At 26.9% G+C, this 24,674-nt stretch overlaps 4 protein-coding genes across 5 annotated transcripts; 3 read left to right on the top strand and 1 right to left on the bottom strand.

Annotated features, from left to right (window-relative positions):
• Nucleotides 1–244: 244 nt before the first annotated feature.
• Nucleotides 245–13,928, bottom strand: LOC142645537 (uncharacterized). The gene is made up of 2 exons (XM_075821967.1): nt 12,560–13,928; nt 245–990 (listed from the first exon to the last, which is right to left on the bottom strand). The coding sequence occupies exon 2, from the start codon at nt 695–697 to the stop codon at nt 245–247; it is 453 nt and encodes a 150-aa protein (XP_075678082.1). The 5' UTR covers nt 698–990; nt 12,560–13,928.
• A 3,441-nt stretch (nt 13,929–17,369) lies between these two features.
• On the top strand, nt 17,370–20,459 carry LOC113798472 (uncharacterized). The gene is made up of 7 exons (XM_075822024.1): nt 17,370–17,931; nt 18,001–18,147; nt 18,219–18,333; nt 18,404–18,655; nt 18,725–18,796; nt 19,015–19,160; nt 19,192–20,459. Exons 1-7 carry the CDS (start codon nt 17,557–17,559, stop codon nt 20,443–20,445), a joined length of 2,361 nt encoding a protein of 786 aa, XP_075678139.1. The 5' UTR covers nt 17,370–17,556; the 3' UTR covers nt 20,446–20,459.
• Nucleotides 20,460–20,936: 477 nt separating this feature from the next.
• LOC113798471 (aldo-keto reductase family 1 member B10-like) lies at nt 20,937–22,336 on the top strand. Of its 2 annotated transcripts, none has more exons than XM_027349020.2 (3): nt 20,937–21,194; nt 21,269–21,419; nt 21,513–22,336. In XM_027349020.2, the coding sequence occupies exons 1-3, from the start codon at nt 21,071–21,073 to the stop codon at nt 22,312–22,314; spliced, it is 1,077 nt and encodes a 358-aa protein (XP_027204821.2). In that variant the 5' UTR covers nt 20,937–21,070; the 3' UTR covers nt 22,315–22,336. The 2 variants fall into 2 exon arrangements, with proteins under 2 accessions (XP_027204821.2, XP_027204820.2); XM_027349019.2 differs by having other exon boundaries at nt 20,939–21,194; nt 21,266–21,419.
• Nucleotides 22,337–22,702: 366 nt separating this feature from the next.
• LOC113798490 (glutaminyl-peptide cyclotransferase-like) lies at nt 22,703–24,616 on the top strand. Its single transcript, XM_027349042.2, has 4 exons — nt 22,703–23,056; nt 23,116–23,232; nt 23,324–24,218; nt 24,297–24,616. Exons 1-4 carry the CDS (start codon nt 22,916–22,918, stop codon nt 24,578–24,580), a joined length of 1,437 nt encoding a protein of 478 aa, XP_027204843.2. The 5' UTR covers nt 22,703–22,915; the 3' UTR covers nt 24,581–24,616.
• Nucleotides 24,617–24,674: the final 58 nt, after the last annotated feature.

The following is a 24,674-nucleotide window of genomic DNA, read 5'->3' as shown; positions in this document are numbered from 1 at the left end:
GAAAATAAAAATTGGTCAAGATGTTTTTTTTTAATAAAGTCCACAGGGTCTTTTAGATTGATTTGGTTTTTCTTGTTTAGTTTTTTTTTCTGGCACTCAAGATAATGATGATGTAACTCAGAATTTATTTTCGAAAGAACATTTGAAAGAAAAAACTTTCAAAAAGGTAACATAATTATCAAACAAAATTAAATTATTATCATCATCAATTGATCGATATAAACAGAAATGAAATGAAAAAAACTTACCGATTAACATTGGCCAATGTATGACGACGATTACGTAATGCACGATTTAATAATGCTTGTTGTGCTAATGATCGATCACCTTTTTGCCGTTGTTGTATATGTAATAATGGATTATTCATTAACATAATTGGATTTGTTTGTGTTGGTGATAAACATCTTTGTTGTTGTTGTTGTTGTTGTTGTGGTTGTTGTTGTTGTTTACTATGAATATCAGGATGTGTAAAATCTAATTTTCTACGTTGTTGTTGTTGTTGTTGTTGTTGTTGTTGTTGTTTTTGATTATTTTTTTCATCATACGATTCTTCTTCATCATCATCATCATCATCATCATCTTCATCATTATCGTGATCATTATGATGATGGTCAACATCATTTTGACAATGATCATTATTTGTAATTATTTCTTCTTCAATACTTGTCATCATTTTGATTGATTTTATTTTGTGCATTTAGTTTTTTTTTAAAAATGTTTGAAAAAATTTTATTCTGTAGTTTCTCTCATGAAATAATCAATTTGAAAAAAGGAATATATGCGGGCAATCGAATGAATTTCAATTTCAATTTCAATCCATTTTATGATTAGAATTTTGTTGCTGCTGTTGTTGTTCAAATGTTTGATTAAAAATGAAAATCACGTAACATAATGAAATTGGATTTGATGCTCCATCGATGGATGTCTGTCGACGAACGATAATGTTATCATTGATACGAAACATTCAAGCAAACGAACGAGCGAAAAAGCCTGAAAATTTCAAACAGAAACATAAAAAAATTAGACAAATCAAAATGGAGAAAACAGGGTTAACCACACAATGATGTGTGGGTGTTTTGTGTGATTCAATTTATTTTGAAAATGCAAAATGAAAAAAATTGACTTTTTTCAACATTTTTGTTGTTGTTGTTGTTGTTATCAATGTTCAATTCTGTTCATTTTTCAATAATTCAAAAGAATTTCTTCTTCTTTTCAAATTAAAAATTGAAATTTGAATGAAAAAGATTAAAGATTTTCAGCACAGCGAATTTTCCAATTCCCAATTTCATAATTATTTTTTGCATATGACGTGAATTGTGTGTTTGTTCATCATCAACATTTTGTTGTGAAAAAAATGTCGTTTGAAAATACCCAAAAACAGTTTTCTGATTACATTTTTTTGATAATAACAAAAATTAATGCCTAAAAGGAAAAAAGTGAGAAAATCAAATTCTTCATTCCATTTCATTACATTTTTAGGCATTCATTCCATTCCATTTCATTGTATTCAATTTGCTTAAAAAAGAACCAAGTGTCAAAAGCATTTGGTTTCAAATAAACTTCAAGGAAAATTTGTCTATTCAATGTTTGTGTGTGATGCCAAAATATAATGAATTTCATTTTCAAAATAATATTTTCCCACTTTTTTTCTTGATTGTTACGCGTTTTTGTTATCCAATTGCACAAAAATGTGTATTGTCTTCATCATGCATAGAAAGAAAGTAGATAGAAAGTCAACGACAGAAATGAAATGAAATGAAATGAAAAAAATGTTTCAAGTGGAATCCATTCATTCATTCAATTCTTTGATTCTTTCATTTCATTTCATTTCTGCAAAAGTAATGATAATTTGCTTTTTCTGCCTGTTTAATATGCAACATATGTTATCTAAATATATTTTTTCCTCATATATCCGACAATGACCAAATTTGATTTACTCGAAAAAAATATATTGACCACAAATTGGAAAAAACAAATTTCCTATTCTGTTTTGATTAGCTAGTTTTCATCTTCCACCATTATCATTGTTTGAATGATTTCCATAAAAAATAGGGGAGAAAATACAATCCTGAAGCGTTTGGTTACACACGCTACAATCCCAAAAAAAATTCATATCTAATTCGAATAAAACAATAGCAAAAACATAGATAAACAAACAAGCAAACAAACAAACAAACAAACAGTAAAGTAAAACAGTAAAGAAGAAGAAAAAAAAACTCAAATAAAAACAAAAATGGATCGATTTTGTTTTTGTTGTTGTTATTTTCGATTCGGTTTTCGGTTTTTTGTTCAATTCAATTATACGATATCATCACCCATATCATTTATTTATAACAATAATAAAAAACGAAAATAGAAATTTGGCCCTTAAGGTCTATTTTGTTTTGTTTTTTGTTTTTGTTTTGTAATTATTAATTTACAAATGTCTATGTTTGTTTTTTTTATAAAAAAAAATAATGTTAAAAATTGTAATATTTTTTTTTATTTTGTAATCATCATCGTGTGCGTGGTTTTATGTAATTATAATTGACCACCACCACCATAAAATTTGATTTGGTTGTCATAATTATTATTTGCAAACAAAAAAATGATTAGAATTTGAGTTTGTTTTTTTTTCATTTCGGTCCTGGTTTCCATCAACAAAATGTCGACTATGGTGTGGTTGAAATAAATTATTAACACTGAAGAAGATGATGAGGAACTTGAATCAAACGCCCATATGACGTAATCAAATTTATTTAGACAATAAAAAAGAAAACTAAACTAAACTAAATTGAAACGTTAAAAGTCATTAAAAAGAAAATAAAATAAAACAACAACAACAACAAGGGAAAAATAATGATGATTGAACGTATTTAAATTAGGTTTTTTTTTCATTCTTCTTCTTTTCCTTACTTATATTCACTTTATGTTGATTAATCACAATGATTTTCCTTACTTTCGTTTTTTTCGGGTATTTTCTCAATGATGATGATGATGATAATGATTGGAAAACAAAACCAAAAAGCAAAAAATCGAATGCGATCGAATGTTTTATTGAGCGAAACAAAACAGCAAAAAAAAAAAAAACGAAAACGAAAAATTCCTATTAGAATTCAAGAGTAGTAGTCGATTTGTAAAAAAAGTCGATTCGTGAAAAAAAGAGAAAAGAGAAGAGAAAAAAGAATTGAATCAATTTAGAAAATGAAAATTCAGTTTAATAATGATCATCATCATGGTGGTGGTTATCGATTTTTTATGTTTTATTTTTCCTCGTTTTTTCTCATCATCATCATCAATGATTATAATTTGAATATTGTCATTGAAAATGATGATGGTGATCATCGTTGAAATTTCCATTATGCATTTCATTTGAATTTGGGGCTGTAATATGTTTTTGACTGTTTTGTTTTGTATTTTGTATTTTGTTTCAGATTAAAAATTAAAAATCGACAAAACAAAACAACAAAAATTCCAATTCCATTGTCAATTCGGTTTCCATATAATCCAAGACTAATAACTTTTCTTGCTTTGTTTTTTTTTGTTTTCTCAATTGGCCAGAATCATAAACAAAAAGATTATTTAGATTTCATTTTGTTTATGATTCTGGCCAAAAGTCTATCTTTAGATCCAGAATTTTTGTTCAGCCAACGACGACTATGACGATAATAATCAAAATGAATGTTGTTTTTGTTTTGGTTTTTTCTTGGTTTTGTTCTTGTTGTTTGGTTTTTTTCCTGGTTCTGTTCGACTCAGTTACATAATGGCCTTTTCTCATCACATTTTTTTCTGTTTCATGTATATACTAACAGTGTGAGTGAGTATATTTCCATTTTCCCTCGAAAAAATGACATAAAGCAGAATGTGGAAATGAAATGAAAAACTTTTTTTTCATAAAATCAAAAAAAAACTCAATGGAAATTTACATATATTCAAATTTGTCAGCTGATCGAATCATATTTTTTCTTTTTTGGGGGGTTCATTCTCTATCCATCATCATTATTCTTGTAAGATAGATAAAATTTTCATTGAAAATTATTATTATACCGAATGCAGTATTTGAAAATAAAATATAAAAGCTGATTAATGTTTGATAATGTAATGGATTTTTTGTTTCTTTCCAAAAATAAATCATTGAAAAATATTAAGAATATTCTTCATCTTTTTTTTTTTTGTTTTGTTTATGACATTAATGGACAGTCAGCTTGTTATTTCAACGAAATAAGAATTTTTTCCTAGTCTAGCGGGTTTTTCATTCTGGATTCAAAAGAAAATTCGCATCTTGTTTAGAATAAATGAATTGAAAGTGGAAAAAATCCAAACCCTTTCTTTCTTTTAAAATCTAAATTGATTGATTTTTTTCAAACGCAAACAAAATATTCATTTATTATCGATCAATCAATAATTTCAAATTTCGATTGAATCAAATTCCAAGAAAAAATCAGTGACTATTGTGACATTTTGATTCCCAAATGATCTACGATAGTAATTCTCAATGGAATTTTTTCTTTTAAATCAAAAACAAAATTCAACACTTTATTGATTACATAGTTTAAGTTTTTTTTTCTCAAAAACGATTCAAGTGTTAACAACAAAAAGAATATTTGTTTTTCAACCCCCCTCAAACATCATTAAATTGTCGTAATCGATTTTTTGTTGTTGTTGTTTGCCCCTTCCCTTCCCTCCACCTGCAAAAAAACTTATGTTAATCACAAAGTAAGTGTAACAGAATTGTTTCTGGTAAAAGAAATAAATTCAATTTTCATCAAGTATTTTCTTCCTGGAAACTTTCTTTTTTTTCCCCCAAAACTAAATTATCATTTCTGGCCAAAAATCTATGATTGAAATTTTTTTTTCAATTTTTTGTAATTACATTCAATAGACAAATAATAATAAAAATTAATGGTTAGTTTTTTTGTTGGGAAAACATAAATTTTTTAAATTCATTTTTTGCTCACTCTGCGTTCATTCTTTTTTTGATTGAATTTATTCGACTAGAATCGATTCAATTTTGTTGTTGATGAATTTAATTTGATGATCAAACATCATCGTCATCATCATTGGTATGATTGATGAATCTGTCAATGAATGACATTCATAAATATTTAGTAACGTTGGAAAAATACAAAAAAAATCAACTACCCAACGCAAACGCAAACAAATTTATTTATTTATTCATCAGAAGCAGAAAGATTCGACTTTCATTGCTTTTTTCACGCCATCAGAAATATCGTCTTAGAAATTAGTAGCATAAATTTTCATTTTTTGAAAGATCTTGGGTCATTTCTGTCAGAACTAAAAAAAAGGATTGATTTCATCCATCAATACACCGAATTATGACTGATGATTTGGACGTCATATGAACAACAAAAAAAAAAATGAATTGATGAATTATACCAAATGATAATGATGGATTTAATTGCTGGAAAACGAAAACAATTTTTTTCATCTAAAAATAATGATCATTTCGAGAGAAGAGAAAAAAAAATCTCCCCAAAAAGTTATTCAATCAAATCAAATTTTATTGATGATTTTTGTTGTTGTTGTTGCTAATGTTGATATCTGTAATTATTATTTATATCATTTTAGCCAGAATTATATAAATCCATATCTACTAAAATTAATGATAATAGGATTTATTTATTTTTATTTATATCGAATGATAAAGACAACAGAAAATATCAATAATAATGATTAGAACCAAACAAAAAATCAACTGAACAACGACAATACAAATGTCTGGTCTGTGTGTGATTGGATTATGAACTCTCAGGAAAAGAAATAAACACCACAACACACGCAAACACCTAAATGACAAATAAATTTGATATAGACAAAATAAATAAACAAACGAAAACGAAAACGAAAACGATGATGATGATGATGACATTAATCCAATAATCCAATTTCGATTGATATTGATGAACATGCAAACACAGAGCAAAGCAAGACAAACATACACAACAGCAAAATAAACGAATTACATCATTCGATTCGTAAAACAACACAAAAATAACAAAAAAGAGCATCTATATTCGTCATTCATTCATTATAGATATTTTTTTTTGTAAATGATAATAATTATTTCATTATAGAAATTCAAAATGTTACCAACAACAACAAAAAAATCATCTATTTGAAGCAGTAAAAGCATTGATTATATAACATTACATTATTGTCAAAAATAAAAATAATGAAAATTAATCAAATTATAATTAATTATAATTATTGTAATTCTCTTTATCTCACTCACTCAGTGTGTGTGACAAATTTACAAACGAACAAACGAACGATGCACTAAAACAAATTAAATATGATCCATAATAACAACCGACCGATATGAAATGATTATTGTTTCTTTCGTTTTTTTTATTACTGCTGTTTTTTTTCATTTATCTATCTATCCCATAATTATAATTATAATGACCAAAAAAAATACATGACAAAAACAAAAACAAAACGAATGAAAAAATTATTTCAATTAAATGAATTGAATTTATTAGTGAAAATGAAATTTTCACTGATAGCAATACTTCTATGGTGTTTTGTTAGATAAGGAAGGAATGAAAGAATGAAAGAAAACAAACGGTAAGCCTATGTAATTGATGATTGAAGATGATAAACATATTTTTTTATCGTAAGTCCATTTCGTTTCGTTTTTTTTTCTTCAAGATTGAACATGATATATATTCAAAGTAAGTAAGCAAGATAGAATAATATTCGGGAACGAGAAACGTACATCGTCTCATACAAACATAGCAAAACTAAGAATTTTCACCCAAAATAACCATTAAAGAACGAACGAAAAGCATCTGTAATAATAATAATAATAATAAATTCCAGATGTAGTTTCAGTCCATACAAGGAAGAACCTACATAATATCATCAACAACCAACCAAACGACCGAGAGAAAACGAAAAAAAATGCAATATCATCAACAATACTGATGATTGAAATAAAGAATATAACGGTAGGAAGAAATTATTTTATATAATTTTCAGGATTGCCCTTGTATCATCACAATCATCATTTCAGTTTCTATTATCATCATCATCAGCATTTCTTAACATTTTTTTTCTCGTTTCGTTTTTTGGGTTTTGGATTTTCAATTTCATTTTCAAATGTTAGCAAATATCATATTCATGAATGAAATTTTTATTAATACCCGGGTAAAGAAAAAAAAATACCTGATACCAGGTACAAACACATAACATCATCATCATCAACATATGAATTTAATTTCAAAATGTTGCTGACTATTTCTTTCACACAAACAAAAAACAAACCATATTTAACCCTTTTTTTTTGCTATCATTATCATTATTATTTTGTTTTGTTTGTTTGTTATCACATACAACACACACAGTAAAAGTTAATGATTTTTTCATTCATTCACATTTGCAAATATGCAAAATTTTAAAACAAAAAAAAACAACAACATAAAATCTGTGAATGAAACGTTTGTTTGTTGGTCTTTTCCTCGAAAACAAAATTCATTCAAAAGCATCAATTCTAATTCCATTAATGGCATATACTGAACCCTGCAGCGAGAAAAAAAAACATTATATTTTTGTAAAAGAAGTTTTGAGAGAAAAGCCATTAAAATATAGATAATAAATTTTAATGAATGTCAACTAATAAATTGTTTCTGTGTGTTGGTGAACATTATATAAGCATTATTGTCTTTTTCCTTTTCGTTGTTCATCATCAATGCCAGGTTAGCTGTTAAGATAACACTTTCCATCCGTAACGGATATATCGAAATGATGATTTCGTTGTTTGAAATAAAAAAAGGAATGTATCTTTCTCTTTCTCTCAGCCAAAACGGATAATAATAAATAAAAAACAATAACAAAATCGACAACAACAATGGAAAGAATGAAAAGAAAAAAAAGTAAAAAAATGATCAGGTCATGAACTAAAATGAATGATTATCGATAATAAAAAAAATTATTATTCTGTTTCTTCTTTGTGTGTACGTAGGTATCTCATATTACCAAGTTTTTCTTCAATATTAATTTATTCTATGTAGAATCGGAATCGAAATCGAAAAAAACTATCAATTTTTCATTGTCATCATGACAATTTTTTTCGTTCATTCCGTTCTCCCATATACACACACAGACAAATAGTTTTTTTCACTTTGCTTGATCATTTCTCTCTCTCTCTTGTTTCTCATTATATTTTTGTTTTGTTTTTCGTTTTTGTGGATATCTGAAGTTCATTCAATTCAAATGATAATAATAATAATGATTCTCTATGTGTGCCTTTTTTCCCCATTAAGTGGTTATATTGATGATGGTTGTTCTTGTTTTTTTATTGCTAGTTTTTTGTTTTGTTTCTCATTATACTTTTCTCATTTTTCTGTTTTGTTTTGATCCATTTTCTATGGATGTGAATGAATGAATCTATTTTCTTATCGATTAATAAATGCCATTAGTATGTGTGTGATGTACATGTTTTTTGTTTTTACATATAAAACTTGTTAGTTACTTAGTTAGTATTAGTGGAATATGATCAGTGTAACAAACATGATTTGATTGAAAAAGAATGTATCATTTATGACAATAAATGGTAAATTTCAAAACAAAACAAAACAAAAGACTTTAGTAAACTCTGAATAATCAGGATGAAATAGATCAAATTTTGTCAAATTGAAAACAAAACTTTTTTTTTGTTTTCATTGTTTTTTTTTGCTAGTTTTTTTTTGACAAATCGATCGATCGATCGATAAACATTTGAAAATCATATTTTCTCATTCGTTTGTTTGTTCTCAACATCTGTAAAGGTAAAATTGATTCATTTCTGGAATGAGAAAAAAAATCATATCATTTTTTTGCTTGTGTCACAAAACACACACACACATTTGTGAATTGATGCATCAATTTTCTCATCCATTCTCTCAGGCCTAAACATCTGATTTCTGCTTTGTCGATCACATTCATTCATCATGGAGAAAAAACGATAAAAAAATTGTGTTTTCATTCAGAAATTTTATGCAAATTTTATTGCACACACACATATGAAAATTTCTATGCGAATGTTACAGAGAATCAACATTGACAACAGAAAAAATTCTGATAATTCAAGCGTAATAGATAAAACATCAATTTTTTCCGGTAAATCAATCCATCAAAAAGAAAAAAAAGATATTCAAATTCAATCATCAGTAAAAAACATTTGTGTTCACACACACACACAGGTGAATTTTTATTCAGGCAAACAAACAAACGAAAAAACAAATCCTTTCTCTTTAGCGTTAAACATCTTCAGAGTTAAATTTGTCAACACACACACATACACAAAAGAAAAAATCCGGATTCAAATTTGAATAAAAAGTGAATTTCCTATAATGAAATTCCTTCAAACAACAACAAAAAAAAAAAATTAAGGCAGAAATACAAATTCAGCTTTTTAGCTTGTCTTATTTTTGTCACCAGAAAAAAAAACAAAAGCAAAACAAAACAAACAATGATGATGATGATGGGCATAATAATTGTGCATGATATTGCATCCTGAAATGATGATTATCATAATCAAGAATTTTTTTTGTTTTTTGTTGTCAACTTGACATGGATGGATTGGTTGTATATGTGTGTGTAGGTGTAGGTGTTCGTCGGTGTGCATACCATAACCATGCTAAATATCTTCTTTTTTTTTGTTGTACGACAATTTCAACGAGGAAAAGTACACACACTAACTATATCACAATATCTAAATATTCTTCTTTTAACCCGCAGCGAATCTTATCATCATCTTCATTATATGGATGACTTATTTAATAAAACTGGGGATGTTTTTGGAAAGAAACAACAACAACGACAGAAAAAATTCATAATTTAGTTATGATTTAATATGATTATTGCTTGGAATTCTTCATCATCATAATCAAAACAAATGATAACCGAATGATTATGAAGATCAAAAGATGCAAACAGAAAAAAATGGGACCGAAAAAAAAACATTGCAGTTTCGGCGTTCGACGCGTGTAATTCTATTTACAGCCATAATTAATTTTGAATGACAAGAAAACGATATGCCAATGGTAACATTTACACAGAATATATTTTTGATGATGAAAATTATGAATTTTTGTTTTTTCGCTTGAATTAATCCAGGAGAAAAAGAAAATCCGATACATTTAAAGAATTTTTTTAGTTAATGTTTCAATGAAATTATTATTTTATCAATTTTGTTTTGTTTCCATTTTATTCTGACTAAAAATAGATGATTTGTGATACATATTTTTAATAATAATCCTCTGAATGTGACATTTGCATTTTAAATAATAATAATAAATGCATCACATTTATCTTCTTGTCCGAGGTTAAACGGATTTTGTTTCAAACAAAAAAAAAAAAAAAAATATTAATACGTTTTTATATGCAAAATAAAATATTTTACAATTTACAACTGGAAACATAAAAAGTTTATTTGTATTTTTTTCCAACTAACGAAACTTTTTTTATGGAAAAATTCCATTGAACAAAAAACAAGAAAAAAACATTATCAAGGGAATGATGAAAATGAAAATGAAATGAAGAGAGAAAAAAGAAATGTTTAAATAATGTATTAAAGAATCAAATTTCTGAATTTGTTTTTTTTTCGTTTTCGTTTTACAAATTGTTGTTGTTGTTGCTGCTGCTGGTGTTGAAACAACAACAACAACAATTTATTGGAAAATCAAAGAAAAGTGAGAAAAATATTCCTTTCAACATTTGAGGGGGGAAGAAAAACAAAAATAATCATTAATCAAAGACCAAAAAAAAAGGAAGCAACAACAACAACAAAAAACCAAACTTGACAAAATTGATTTATACAGGTCTGATGCGTGAATAAATAAAAAAAAAGTTTCAGACAAAAAAAAATACATTACCATATTGCAATTTTCGGTTCAATGATTTTTTTTGGATACCGAATTTTCTGTATGACCCCATAACCCAAACCGAAAAATTAAACATCCCCAAACAGAAACACACACACTGGGCGCCATAAGCTATCAAATTTCAAAAAAAAAAAAATTTCAAAAAACTTTTTTTTCTCCATTGAAATAACAAACAAACATTGGTGTCCACAATATTTCTATTATATGTCCAAACAATCGATAATCAATAATCAAATCGATCATTCAAACAAGAAAAAAACAGAAATTTAATGATCCAAATGATTTGATAATTGAAATATACATATTGAGAGAAACTGTCACAATGTTTCGTCCAATGTAAATATAATGATGATGATGATTTTCTTACAGAAAAAAACATGATAATAATAATAAAAATGATCGATTGAATTTTGGAAAGGAAAAAATTCTTACCACCACCACCACCACTAGATCTTCAAGAACAACGAAGACGACAACAAGAAAATTGTCATCATAATAATCATTAAAATTAATTCCGTATCGCATACACGAAATAATATAAACAAATAATCGATCAAATATTAATCGATATCAGGCAGAAAATATATATGTTTATAAACAAACAAACAGAATTGAATGAATTAATGATGATCCCTGAATCATTCACCCACGCTACACACCGGATAATTGCCTATGTATTTTTTTTTATAGTTATAAATTGAATCAAATAAACCAAACAAACAATTGGGAGAATAGAGAATCCATAATAATAATCTAAATACATAATGAACAAAAGAAGAAAATTATGTCAATAACAACAACAACAAGAATTAGTAATTTCATGTAATAATTAGCCAAAAACATGGTTTATTTATCAATTTTTTTTCCTTTTTCAAATTAATTATTTTGTCAAGCTTTAATGTAATAATAATAAATCCCCCGAATCACCTGTCATCAACAAAGTTAAAGCGAAGAGCAAATTTTCTTAAAGAAAATGACAAGAAAACCAAAACGATAATTTATTCTAATTAATTAGTTTAAAGTGATCATCATTATCATAGCCATAGCCATAGCCATAGCCATAGTCAGTCAGTCAGTAAAGGAGAATGACGTATTTTGATAATGATGATGATGATGGTAACATTGTCAAATGAACAAACAAACGAAAGAATCATCACATCAATGCCATTGCCATTGCCAAGAAAAAAAAATGAAAATTTTCTTTTCAAATTTTTATTTGCGAATATCAATGACATTGAATGAATGGACATTGATGAGAGATGTGAAAAAGTACGAAAACTTTTTGAGAAATTTTCCTAATTATATGGATTAAAAAGTGGAAAATTTTTCATTTTTTCTTTTCGTTCTTTACTTATTTGATTATAAAGTTTTTCACTTTCAAGTAGACAATATAGAGAGAATTTTTCCCGGGAAAAATGTTTCAAACAAAAAAGTTTTTTTCATTCAAAATTTTTACTAATTGATCGTAAATAATGATGATGGTTATCTGAAAAAAAAAACAAAAGTATTAACAAATGAATAAATCGATCAATCATCATCGATTCTTGATATACTTTTACAGAAGCAAATTAACTACTTGAAATAATTAATTAATTTTGTGGAAAATTTATCGTCGTTTTTTAATTGTTATCAGAAAAGTTTCCGAAAGCGGAAAAGAACTATTGAATTTTCAACAAAAAAAATTAAAAATTTACATTATTATTTGAAGATGTTTTCGGTGAAAGTAAAATGTTGCAAAAAAAATACTTAATCATTAAATGTATCAATTTTTTTCAAGTTTTATAGTAGTTAAAATGTTATAGAAAATTTCACTAAACATCGAAACAATGTTTGGTATTTTGATTGAATTAAGTCAAGTCAAGTTGGTTGGTGTGTGTGTGTGTGTTGACATTTTTATTGACATTAAATTTGTTTTGTTGTGTTTTCTGGAATGTTGTTGGAATAATTTTTTTCTTTTAATTCTGTAACAAACAACCCTTTACTTTCCATAGAAAAAAGGAGGAGGAAAAATTTTATGCAAATTTCGTTGTTGTTGAAGGTTTAGATTCTTTGGATAAAATCACATGGCACACACACACACAAACACATGATATATTCAAACAAACAAAGAATGTTGCCAATGAACATAATAAATTATAACACAGAATTTATTTTAAAGGAAATTTTAAAGGAAGAAAGAAAATGAGAAGCTCGTCAAATTTATTAGATTTTTAGAATGATGATTATCACTGCCTGTGTTGTTGTTGTTGTTGATGTTAATAAATCTTAGCTCATAACAAATGTGGCGGATTAAGATTCTTTAAAAAAATTTTCCACCAAAATGATGACGATAATGATAATTGGGTGGAAGAAAGAGAGAGAGAGAGAGAGAGAGAGAGAATTGTCAAATTTAAAATAATTTGTTTTCACATAAAACCACCACCACCACCAACAATAACAATCACATAATTGAATTGAATCAGGGAAAAATTGACTAGATGAAAGATTCGAATAAAGATGAGGAAAGTTAATTGGAAAAAAAACAAACAGTAAACACACGAAACAAACAAACCCGGATATGATGGAGAAAAATAAATTATCTAAGCATCGATGTGGTTTTAAAATTACGAAACAAAACAAAAAAATCACCTTTACCGGTAAAACACAAAATGATGGAAATTTTTTTCATTTATCCAGAAAAAAAACAGATACACACTAAAAACACATAGAGACGATTAAATAAAATCACAAATCGATCCACAAGCAAACACAGGAAAATAAAGAAAGAAAAAGAAAAAGAAAATTTTTCTTCTTTTTGGGTTAAAATAGAATCATCATTATTATTTTGATGATATAATGGCAATGTTCTTCTTCTTGTGCGTCTTCTAGCTTTTTAACTTGTGTGTTTGGCTGTCTGTGAAATTTTTATTTTTTAAATTCGGTGCGATCCAAAATACATTTACCAAAACACACACACACATACACAGACACTGAGACAGACCAACAGACACTGAAAGAATCAATGATGTAGGAAATAAAAGAAAAGCTGCTGAAAAAAAACATTGCTTTCACCATTGTATGGATCCCAAAAGTGTGTGTATGTCGCTATCAATCTTTAATGTTTTACGTTCTACATGCACAGAAGATGCTGCTATTCCATAAAAACGACGACAACAAGAATATCACACACACACATACATATACAAATGATGTATATAGAAAAGTGTAGTGTTTGAAAGTTTCGTTATAGAATTGATAGGGAAACTTTTTCAAAAAATCAAATCAAACGGTAAAAAACGAAGAATCTTTATGTGAGTAGTAGCACGATGAAATGAAAGAATTTCTTTTTTGTTTTCGTTTTTTGTCGGTGAAGATTCAAGATAGAGAATATAGTTCAAGCTAAATTTATGTAATGAACATTGTGATATGTGATACGAAATGATTTTCAGTGATTTTCAAACAAAAACAAAAATTTCTATATTTTTCCTGGGCTTCTGTTATTGAAATCATCAATTTTTTTCACATAACTTTTTTTCCAAAAAATACCAATCAAATGAAATCAAAACACAAACACACAATAAACCGGTAGTAAATGAAAATTGTTCAGTTTGAAAACACTGAATGATTCTTCAAAAACTTTTGTCTGTAAGGTATAAATAGTTCTTGATTTTAGTTTGTTGTAGCAGAAAATTTGACAAACACTGTAATCTCTCTCTTTTTCACGTAGATGATTGCTAGATGATTATGTCTGCTTGAATTAGTAAATTTCATTTCATTTCATTTTTTTATATTTAATATAACCACCAATATTATTTTTTATATAATCATCAACGTCATTATGATGATGATGATGTGCAGGCAATGGAAAACATAAATAATAAAGGTAGAGGTAGATTTTTGTAATTCAAAACTTTGTTATTGTGATGTGTTTGATGATTATGGAAGAAAAAACAGTTCAAAGAATTAAGAAAGCCAGGAAAAAATCGATGACAGAATGAGATGATGTTACATACCAGAATATCGAAAAAATCATTCATTCATTCATTCAGTTTAGCTTAGTAGCTTTATTCACTATTCAGTATTTTTTTTTGTCATTGGTTTTTCCATTCAAATATCGATGATTTTAACAAAGTTTGTGGTAAAAAAAGAAAAAGAAAATATCCAACAAACAACACAATTAAGTTGCAAATATTATAAACAAATCAGAATCCTGAATCCTGAACATAACTGAATGATGGTTATTTTTGATTTGTTTGTTCAGAATTTGCTTTCAACAACAACAAAACCAAAAAAAATTAAATGTTTGTTTGTTTGTTTGTTGATGTTATTTACAACGGTAATTCGTTTTTTTTTGGATTCGTTTCGTTTTTGGTTATTCTAGAAACCATATATATCTACTCTACCTATCATTCCAAAAAAAGAAAGAAAGAAATATCTAATGATGATGAATATAGCCAGTAAATGGTTGTTTATATTTACATGATACACACACACACACACACATCGTCTTGCATACATACATTATCTTAAAAGAATTTGACAGTAAAAGAAAAAGAAAGAAGAAGAAAAAAATGGGCAAAGTTAATCAAACAAACCGGAATTTGGAAAAACAGAAAACAGAAAAACAAATAAAGTAAATTGTCAATTTGCATAATGTTTTTTTCTTTTTTTGGTTAGGGCAAATAATCATGATTTGAAAAGAAATAAAAAAAATAAAAAAATTTCATTTTCTAGCTTTTTCCACTTATGTCACATCACTTTAATTATCCTCTTTTGTTTTTGTTTTTTTGGTTGAAGAAAATTAATTGCTAATAAAAAAAACGAAATAAATCTACTCGATTGGTCTGGAAAAAAAGGAAAAAATTTAGATTTATTTAATCCAAGAAAACGAAACGAAACAAAAATGCTTAATTTACCAAACGAATGAAAATTTCAAGTCCATCAATTTTTATTGTCTTTTTTTCATCGTTTGTTTTTCTAATTTTCTTATTCTATGTTTTGAACAAACAGTTTTTTTTCTGCTGTATAAAATTGGTCCTGGTTGTTGCATCCAAAAAATAATATGATAATGGAAATAATAATAATACGAACGAACGAACTAAACGAACGAGCAAAACAAAAAATTGAATATATATTCGCATATTCAATTCTATTGGTCATTGAGAACAATCAAACAAAAAACAAATCCGAAAACAAAATTGACCATTATCAAATTATTCCAGAAATCCAACCAACAACAACAACAAAAAAGCAAAGCAAAAGAAAGAGAGAAAAAAAGGGCTGACATATACGAAAATAGCCATTGAAAATTGGAAATATATTTTTTTTTCATTTTCTGTCTGTCTTCAGCCATCATCATCATCATCATCATCATCATTATATTTGGGTCATCATAAATCACCAATGTGATGGACAATAATGATGATGGAAAAAAAGAAGAAGAAGAAAAAGAAAAAAATTTGATTACCGTCGAATAAATTATAATAATCATAATGCTTTGGCTTGCCTTTTTTTTTTTTTTTTGATTATCATTATCTGTACGGTCTCGGTCATGTCTCTTTTTTGAACAAAAATGTTCATTTCATTTCGTTCAATGGGTCGTTTCTTGTTTGATGAATCAAAAAAATTTCAAAGAGCCAGATTAGCAACAAAAAAATAAAACCAGTGTTTTCTCTATCCAAAATCAAACATCATATTTGATGATGATGATGATGATAAAATCTTGATGGTCAGCAAAGAATTTTTTTGGATTATTTTAGTTGTCCATCAACAACAAAACAAAACAAAACATGACGATCTTGACCTTTATTTTTTTCAGTGAAAATCATTCATCATTAGCTTCCTGATTATTGATTGATTTTTTGTTTTGTTTCGTTCTTTTCAAATGTAAAATGTATCAAATTATCGATTGTATCAATCATTGTTTCAACATCTTCAAAGTGTGATTATTGTGATTAGTGTGATCATGATCTTGATCTTGATCTGAGATTTGATTTGATTGATTGAAAAATTGATTGATTGAAAAAATCTGATAAACATTTTTCATTTATTATTCATAATGTTTCCATTATTATCAACATATGATTATTATCATCAACATTTTCATTATTATCATTATAATTATGATTACATCATTATATCAATGATTTTCTTTTTTTGCATTTTATCGATACAATATCGATTAAATTATTTTTCAATCAAATCATTATTTCATCATCCTTATTATCATCAAATTTGGATATTTTCATACAATTTATTATTGGTTATGTGTTTGGAACAACAACAACAACAACAATCGACTGTTGATAATCATAATCATCATTATTATTATAATCCAATAATACGTTCATCAAATAATATTGGCCTAAATCATTATCCATTTACAACTTCAACATTATATTACATAACAAATGCTGCAAGACAATCAGCTGCTGTTAATAATGATAATAAAAGTAATTCAGCTAATCAATCGGATATTAAATTACAAATAAAAAGATCATTAGATTATCAACCATTACATGATATATCAACCGATTTATTTATACGACCATTTGCTACATTAAATTCATCATTTATTGAATATTTAATTAATGATAAAATAAAATTATCAAGAAAATTACATCTACTATTGACTATTTTAACACAATCAAATAATACATTTAATATTGATCGTCATTTTGTTGGTGATTATAATGAGCTTATTTCGAAAAATATGGCTACCGTTTTACGAAAATCATTAATTTCGAAACGTAAAAAAAATATAACAGCAACAACTTTAACAACAATATCACCATCATCATCAACAACATTGGTCAATGTGATTGGTCGTTGTTTTGAACCATATGGTTGTTTTCGTATAACCGAACCATTTCGTACCATATACAGGCCAATAAATCTAATACCTGAACCACCGAATGCAATTAAAATTGCCTTTTATCTTCGAACCAGAAATAATCCTACATTAGCTGAACGTTTACCATATAGTCATACGAATGAATTTCTTATTTCAAAATATTTTCGACCAGAATCTGATTTGAAGATAATTATACATGGATATTTAGAGAGTAGTGATGAATATTGGGTTAATGTAGCGTTTAATTTATAAAACATACTGAAAAAAAACATCCAAATTAATTCATATTATTTTACAATATAGGAAATGAGTATGGCGTTATTGAATCATGATGATCTTAATGTTATATCAGTTGATTGGATGCTTGGTGCTTCACCACCATACAGTCAGGCAGTTGCCAATACCAGATTAGTTGGTGCAATGATTGCACATTTGATCAAAATTATTCAGGTAGATTTTTTTCATGAAAAAAATTCCAAAATTCCAATGATTTTTCTTTTAATCATTTTGCTGCATTATAGAAAAGCTATCCAAATCAATTTCCCAGCAATCGAATTCATATTATTGGTCATAGTCTTGGTGCACATGTTGCCGGTTATATTGGTGAAATTATTACTAATTTAGGTCATATTACAGGTATTTATTATCCAGAATATCCTGAAAAGATTTGAAAACATAACCGTCTTATCAAAACAAACAAAAAAAGGTCTCGATCCAGCTGAACCATATTTTCAATATACTGATCCAGCTGTACGGCTTGATCCAAATGATGCTGAATTTGTTGATATTATACATTCAGATGTTGCAAGTATTATGTCTGGTGGTTTTGGTATGAGTCAATCATGTGGTCATGTTGATTTTTATCCAAATGGTGGTATTGAACAACCTGGTTGTAAAAGTCAAACATCAATAAAAAATGTTGTCGATTATATAAGTAAAGAGAAAAATATTTTTGATGGTTAGTTTTACAAAAATATATGTTAAACTTATTGAATGCTTATCATCATCATTATCATCATTATTATAGGCATACGTCGATTTATTGGCTGTAATCACGCTCGTTCATTTTTAATTTATATTGAAGCCATCAATTCTGAATGTAATTATAATAATAATATATTAATTTTTCATAAATTTGTTAGTGAAAAGATAAATATCCAAACAACAACAAAAACATTTAGATCGAACGATCGATCGATCGATCTATTGTTGTTGTTGAATGGAAAATTTTTTTCAAGCTTGAATAGCCAAAAGGATTGTTGTTTGTCCATTATAATTAGTGTTGAACCAATTTTTTTTTCTTTCTCGAATTTTTAGGTCCATTTATGGGTTTTCCATGTCAAAATTATGATGAATTTATTAATGGACAATGTACATCAATGATTGCCGATCATTATAATTATCAATATTGTATTGAAAAACCAATGAAAAAATCTTTACCATCCACTATGATGATGATGAATTATACCAAAATGTCCAATTAGGCTTGGTCCAAATAGTATCGTTGATTATAAAGCTAACAACATTGAAATGTTTAATGATGAAAATTTTAGTAAAATTAGAAATTTTAATATATCAAAATTTGTTTATTTTTTACAAACAAATGATAAACAACCATTTTGTTATTATCATTATAATATAAAATTAATTTATCAATTACAAAAAAATTATCGATTTCAACAACCAAAACAACAACAACAACAACAATTTCGTCATGGATCAACATGGCGAACTTTTTTCGATTGGCCATTCAATAGTAAACTAAATTTAGCAATCATTGGTTCACGTAATCGAATTACAAGTGAATTTTTTCTTAAACAAGATCACTTTAAAGAGATAAAAAGTTCTTTACCATCGTCAACAATTACTCCTTTTGTTAATAAAAAGTTTGATAATAAACAAACATCATCATCATCAACAATGTTGACCGAATTCAATGTACTTATAAGTGGTGGTGATTTGGGAAAATTATTACGAATTGAATTAGATTGGCGTACAACCAGTAGTCAAATACAAAGATCATTGACAACAATGCCAACAAAAACTTTGAAAAAATTTATTTCACAATTATCTAATTCGGAAACAATACCATTGTTACCAAGTTTTTTAAATGAATTACAACGTATATCGTTGAATGTCAATCAAAGTCAAATGTTATTGTTTTCACAACAACAACAACAACATCAAACAAATACATTCAATAAATATCGAAACAATTTAGCCGGAATAGATATGATTTTGGGTAAAACTTTTGATCATAATCAACAACAACAACAAAATGAACTAACATCATCAATTCTATCATCAATGTCAATACCAACAACAACAACAGCAATGAAAACAACAACAAAACAAAAAGATTATTCAATCAATCAACAGCCATTATTACGTGCAATAATTGTAAAAAAATTAGAAACAAATGAACAAACAATATTCTGTACAAATGAAAAAGAAATGAAAGAAATTTTTCAATCAACAACAACAACAACAAAAAAATCATCATCATCAACATCCTCATCATCATCAATGTTTAAAAGTATAACATTAATGGCAACAAAATCATTGAATAACAATAATAATAAGAATTGGTCATTACCTAAGGCTATTAATAATAAAGGCAATGATCATGATCAAAATGAATCGAATAATGAACCAAAACAAAAAGAACATCAACAACAACAACATATTGAAGATGAAGAAATTGATTCAATAATATCGGATTATTGTACAGCATTTTGGCAAAGCTAAATTGTGGCGCATCAAACCGTTATTACTTAATTTTTGTTTTTCTTTCATATCACTAATTTATCATTTTATGATTTATTTGGGTCGGTTCTTTTCCAAACAAAATTCCATAAACAATAATTTTTCTGTTTGTATTTTGATATTATTTCTGGTTCGTTTGTTTATTTTCATACACACACACACACAAAACACGCATTCAACGACAATTATCACATTCAGTTTAGTTTCCTATTTTTTTTTATATCGCTGTTTTTTTTTCTTGTTTGTTTCACTGATTTATCATTTACTGATAATGAATTAGGATGATATTTTTATCCATATATATCTACATTGAGTAACCAACCAACCAACAAACAAACAAACAAACAAACAACAGTTATAACCAAAGAAGAAAACAAAAAATCGGTCGAATCTAATCTTTGTTTGTTCGTTCGTCTGATTCGCATTTGATAGCATCAATTTAAAATAGGAACAACAATAACTGAAAAAAATGGCTGTTGATGACAGGCGAAAAGAAAAAACCTATTTAAACCGTTTATGAAACAAGGAAAAAAATGATGATGATGGCTTATTAGACCATTGAGAATTTTCAACACTGTAGCAACAACAAAGCAAAAAGAGCAAAAAGATGGCCAACATTCATATAATATTTCATTCATTTTCTATTACAATTTTTAGCTTTTTATTATTGATAAATGTACAGCGGATTAAATCATCGGTAATGATGGCCGATTCTGAACAACAATCAAACAGTAAATCAAAAGAAAATCAAATTATTTGCAATTAATAATGATGAAAAATATTCTCTCTCTCTCTTTTTCAGCAGCTATTAATAAAACTACAAAACTTAAAAGTGGTTATTATATTCCGGTTGTTGGTTTAGGTACATCAAGAATTGCATCGACCGATGAACTTGTTGTTCAAGCAATCAAAGATGCAATCGATGTTGGTTATCGTCATATTGATACGGCCGATTTGTAAGTTTCTTTTTTCTTTTTCTTTTTTTGTTTGTTTGTTTGAACTTTTTTCACTTATTTTATTTCCTTATTTTCTTTGTAATACATTGATAGCTATCAAAATGAAAAGGCCATCGGACAAGCATTGGATGAACTTATACGTGATGGAAAAATAAAACGAAATGAATTGTTCATTACAACAAAAGTTTGGAGCAATTATCATACAAAAGAATTAGCTCTACAATCGGTTCGTCAATCATTAACTAATCTTCGTCTTGATTATTTGGATTTAGTTTTAATACATTGGCCAATGTCATTCAAATCCGGTAGCGATTTGGTACCAAAATTTCCAAATGATACAATTATCGGAAGTGATTTAAGTAAAGAAAATTTTGAATTAGCATATCAAGGTTTGGAAGATGCTTGTGATCAAAATCTTACACGTTCAATTGGTGTATCTAATTTCAATATTAAACAATTGGAAAAACTTTTATCAGTCGAAAATCGTCGACATAAACCGGTTGTAAATCAAGTTGAATGTCATCCACATTTAAATCAAGAAAAATTATTGGAATATTGTTGTAATAATAGTATACATTTGGTTGCATATTCACCATTACGTCGTGCAAACGTAGCATTGTTTGATGAACCAAAATTAAAACAAATTGCTTTGGAACATAATCGTACAATTGCACAAATTATTCTACGTTGGCAATTACAACGACATGTTATTGTTATACCAAGAACGGGTAAAAAACATCGTATGTTAGAAAATATTTCCTTATTTGATTTTCATCTAAATCAAACGGAAATGTCGACGATAAAATCATTGGATCGAAGTAAAAACGATGAAGGAAGAGAAATTAAATTTGATTCAGCATCACATTTACCCGAATATCCATTTGTTGATAATTAAAGCATTTTTAAAGTTTAAAAAATTTCTATAATGACTGAATTGAATCAATGAAAGAAGATCCGATAATATGATAAAGCTCAAGAATCATCAATTCTGTTTTCATTATTTTCTTTTCTCGTTCAACATTTGATGGGAATTTTCTTTATGCAATAATCTCTCTATCTAGATATGGGGAAACCATGTCAAGGTTTTCGATTTTCTTTTGATTTTTTTTTCAATCAATATTAATGCAGATTAATCAATTTGATGAATAAACGAAATAGTTTTTTTTTGAAAAAACGCATTTGTGAATTGATTTCTTTTTTTTTCCTCATTTTTTTCTTTTGACAAACAAACAAAACATTTTTGAAAAAAGAGAGAGAAATTTCAGAAAATTTATTAAATAATGAAAATGTTAAAAGAGAAAAAGTATTTGAAAAAAGGAATGAACTTTGTATTTTTGTTTTGCACGTATAAATAACATTGATAAATCCACATTGATCAAATGGACAAACAAAATTGATTCAAAAAATTCATCGCTGATGATAATGATGTAACTGAATCCAGTAGGGTGAATGTGTGTTTTTTTTGTGATAATCAATCGATCGATATTGTGGGAAAAATGAAAAAACAATTTCAAATATCGATTGTTAGAATCATTCTTCTTTATTGGTTATTATTATTATCGTTTATGACGATTATCGATTGTGATAACAACAACAACAACAAGAAAAAAGATGATAAAAATATCCTAGATAAATCTGTAAGTAATTTTTGATTTACTTTTTTGGTTAATTTGTGTGTGCTTGCGACTGATTGTAGGATCTCAAAAATTTAATTCAAAATATTGAATTTGATGAAAAATTTTTTCGATCAATTCTTGATAAAATACTTATACCACGTAGTGTTGATTCAACCGGTCATGAAACAGTACGGCAAGTATGTCACGAATTTTCCTTTCAGTTTTCCTTTCAATTGATTTTTGTTTGTTTGTTTTGGTTTTTCCCAAAAAATTTTTTCATGAAAAAAGTACATAAAAAATACATTGCGAGACTTGAATTCAAGATGGCATGTTGAAGAGGATGTATTTCGTACCAGAACACCTGCTGGACAATTGAAATTTCATAATATAATTGCAACATATGTACCAGAATTTGGTTGTGTAAAAAGTAAATCATCATTAAAACGTACAATATTAGCTTGTCATTATGATTCATTAAAATCAACATTGGTTAAAGGTGGATCAACATCAAATATCGATAGTCAAATAGAACAACAATTACAATTTATTGGTGCAACCGATGCAGCCGTATCTTGTTCGCTAATGTTATATTTAGCACATAAAATGAATGATTATTTAGGAAAACTTTGGCTTAATTATTCATTAAGTAATCGTACAGTACAATTAAATACATTACAATTAATATTTTTTGATGGTGAAGAAATTATTCGTTCAGATCCAAATATTATTAGAAGTAAACGTTATAAATCAAAATTTCCACAAACTGATTCATTATTTGGTTCAAAACATCTTGCTAATAAATGGGAAAAAATTTCAAATGAATTAAATGAACAACAAAATCATAGATTTAATACAACGACCAATGATATTAATAATAATAATGTTACAATTACAAAACGTTCCCGACGTTATATATTATGTGATGGACAAAATTCAAAAAAATTAGCTAAACAACAACAAATGCTTCAGATTCAACAACAACAACAGCAGAATGAAAATCCCGTAATGAAAAATAAAAAAAATTCCAAAATTACTGAAGTATTAATAATATCACCACAAGATTATCATACAATTGATGATATAAAATTATTTATTTTATTTGATTTAATTGGTGGTTCAAGTTCACGTTTTTATAATACAAATCTTAATACAAGTCATTATTTTCAACAATTAATTCAAATAGGTAATGTTTGTTTTGTTTGTTTTTTTTTTTGAAAAAAATGATAATAACATTATGATTATGATTTTTTTTGTTCATTAGAAAAAAGTTTTGTACAATTCAACAATGAAACAAAGAAAACAACATCCAAATCAATGAATAAATTTTTATTTCAACAAAATCCAGCATTTATGGTTAGTTTTGTACGTGATGATCATTTACCATTTATTATACGTAATGTACCAGTATTACATCTTATACCACATCCATTTCCACGTATATGGCATAGTATGGATGATAATTTAGATAATCTTAATTTTAATTCTATTAATCGTTTTGTAACTATTATGCAAATATTTCTTCTTAATTATTTTGGTTTAGTTTGATAAATAAAATAAATTATTTTTATTTTACTTTGTAAATCTTGTGCAGCAAAAAAAAAAAATGTGATGAAATAAGATTTTTCTCATTTTAACAATT

This window comes from Dermatophagoides pteronyssinus, unplaced genomic scaffold (genome assembly GCF_027571235.1).
Source record: "Dermatophagoides pteronyssinus isolate colony J.1.1.1.1 unplaced genomic scaffold, Derpt_VIB-CSIC_2022.12 sq0014, whole genome shotgun sequence".
Classification (NCBI taxonomy): domain Eukaryota; kingdom Metazoa; phylum Arthropoda; class Arachnida; order Sarcoptiformes; family Pyroglyphidae; genus Dermatophagoides; species Dermatophagoides pteronyssinus.
Note: the sequence above shows the minus strand (reverse complement) of the source record. Positions and strands in the feature narration are given on the sequence as shown.

Excerpts from the sequence above, each read along its gene's own strand:
- LOC142645537 (XM_075821967.1), bottom strand. The coding sequence starts at position 697 with ATGCACAAAATAAAATCAATCAAAATGATGACAAGTATTGAAGAAGAA.
- LOC113798472 (XM_075822024.1), top strand. The coding sequence starts at position 17,557 with ATGGCTACCGTTTTACGAAAATCATTAATTTCGAAACGTAAAAAAAAT. Across the intron at positions 17,932-18,000 it reads GTGATGAATATTGGGTTAAT|GAAATGAGTATGGCGTTATT; the intron begins GTAGCGTTTAAT and ends TTTACAATATAG. Across the intron at positions 18,797-19,014 it reads TGAAGCCATCAATTCTGAAT|GTCCATTTATGGGTTTTCCA; the intron begins GTAATTATAATA and ends TCGAATTTTTAG.
- LOC113798471 (XM_027349019.2), top strand. The coding sequence starts at position 21,071 with ATGGCCAACATTCATATAATATTTCATTCATTTTCTATTACAATTTTT. Across the intron at positions 21,195-21,265 it reads TTCTGAACAACAATCAAACA|CAGCTATTAATAAAACTACA; the intron begins GTAAATCAAAAG and ends TCTCTTTTTCAG. Across the intron at positions 21,420-21,512 it reads CATATTGATACGGCCGATTT|CTATCAAAATGAAAAGGCCA; the intron begins GTAAGTTTCTTT and ends ATACATTGATAG.
- LOC113798490 (XM_027349042.2), top strand. The coding sequence starts at position 22,916 with ATGAAAAAACAATTTCAAATATCGATTGTTAGAATCATTCTTCTTTAT. Across the intron at positions 23,057-23,115 it reads AAAATATCCTAGATAAATCT|GATCTCAAAAATTTAATTCA; the intron begins GTAAGTAATTTT and ends GACTGATTGTAG. Across the intron at positions 24,219-24,296 it reads TCAACAATTAATTCAAATAG|AAAAAAGTTTTGTACAATTC; the intron begins GTAATGTTTGTT and ends TTTGTTCATTAG.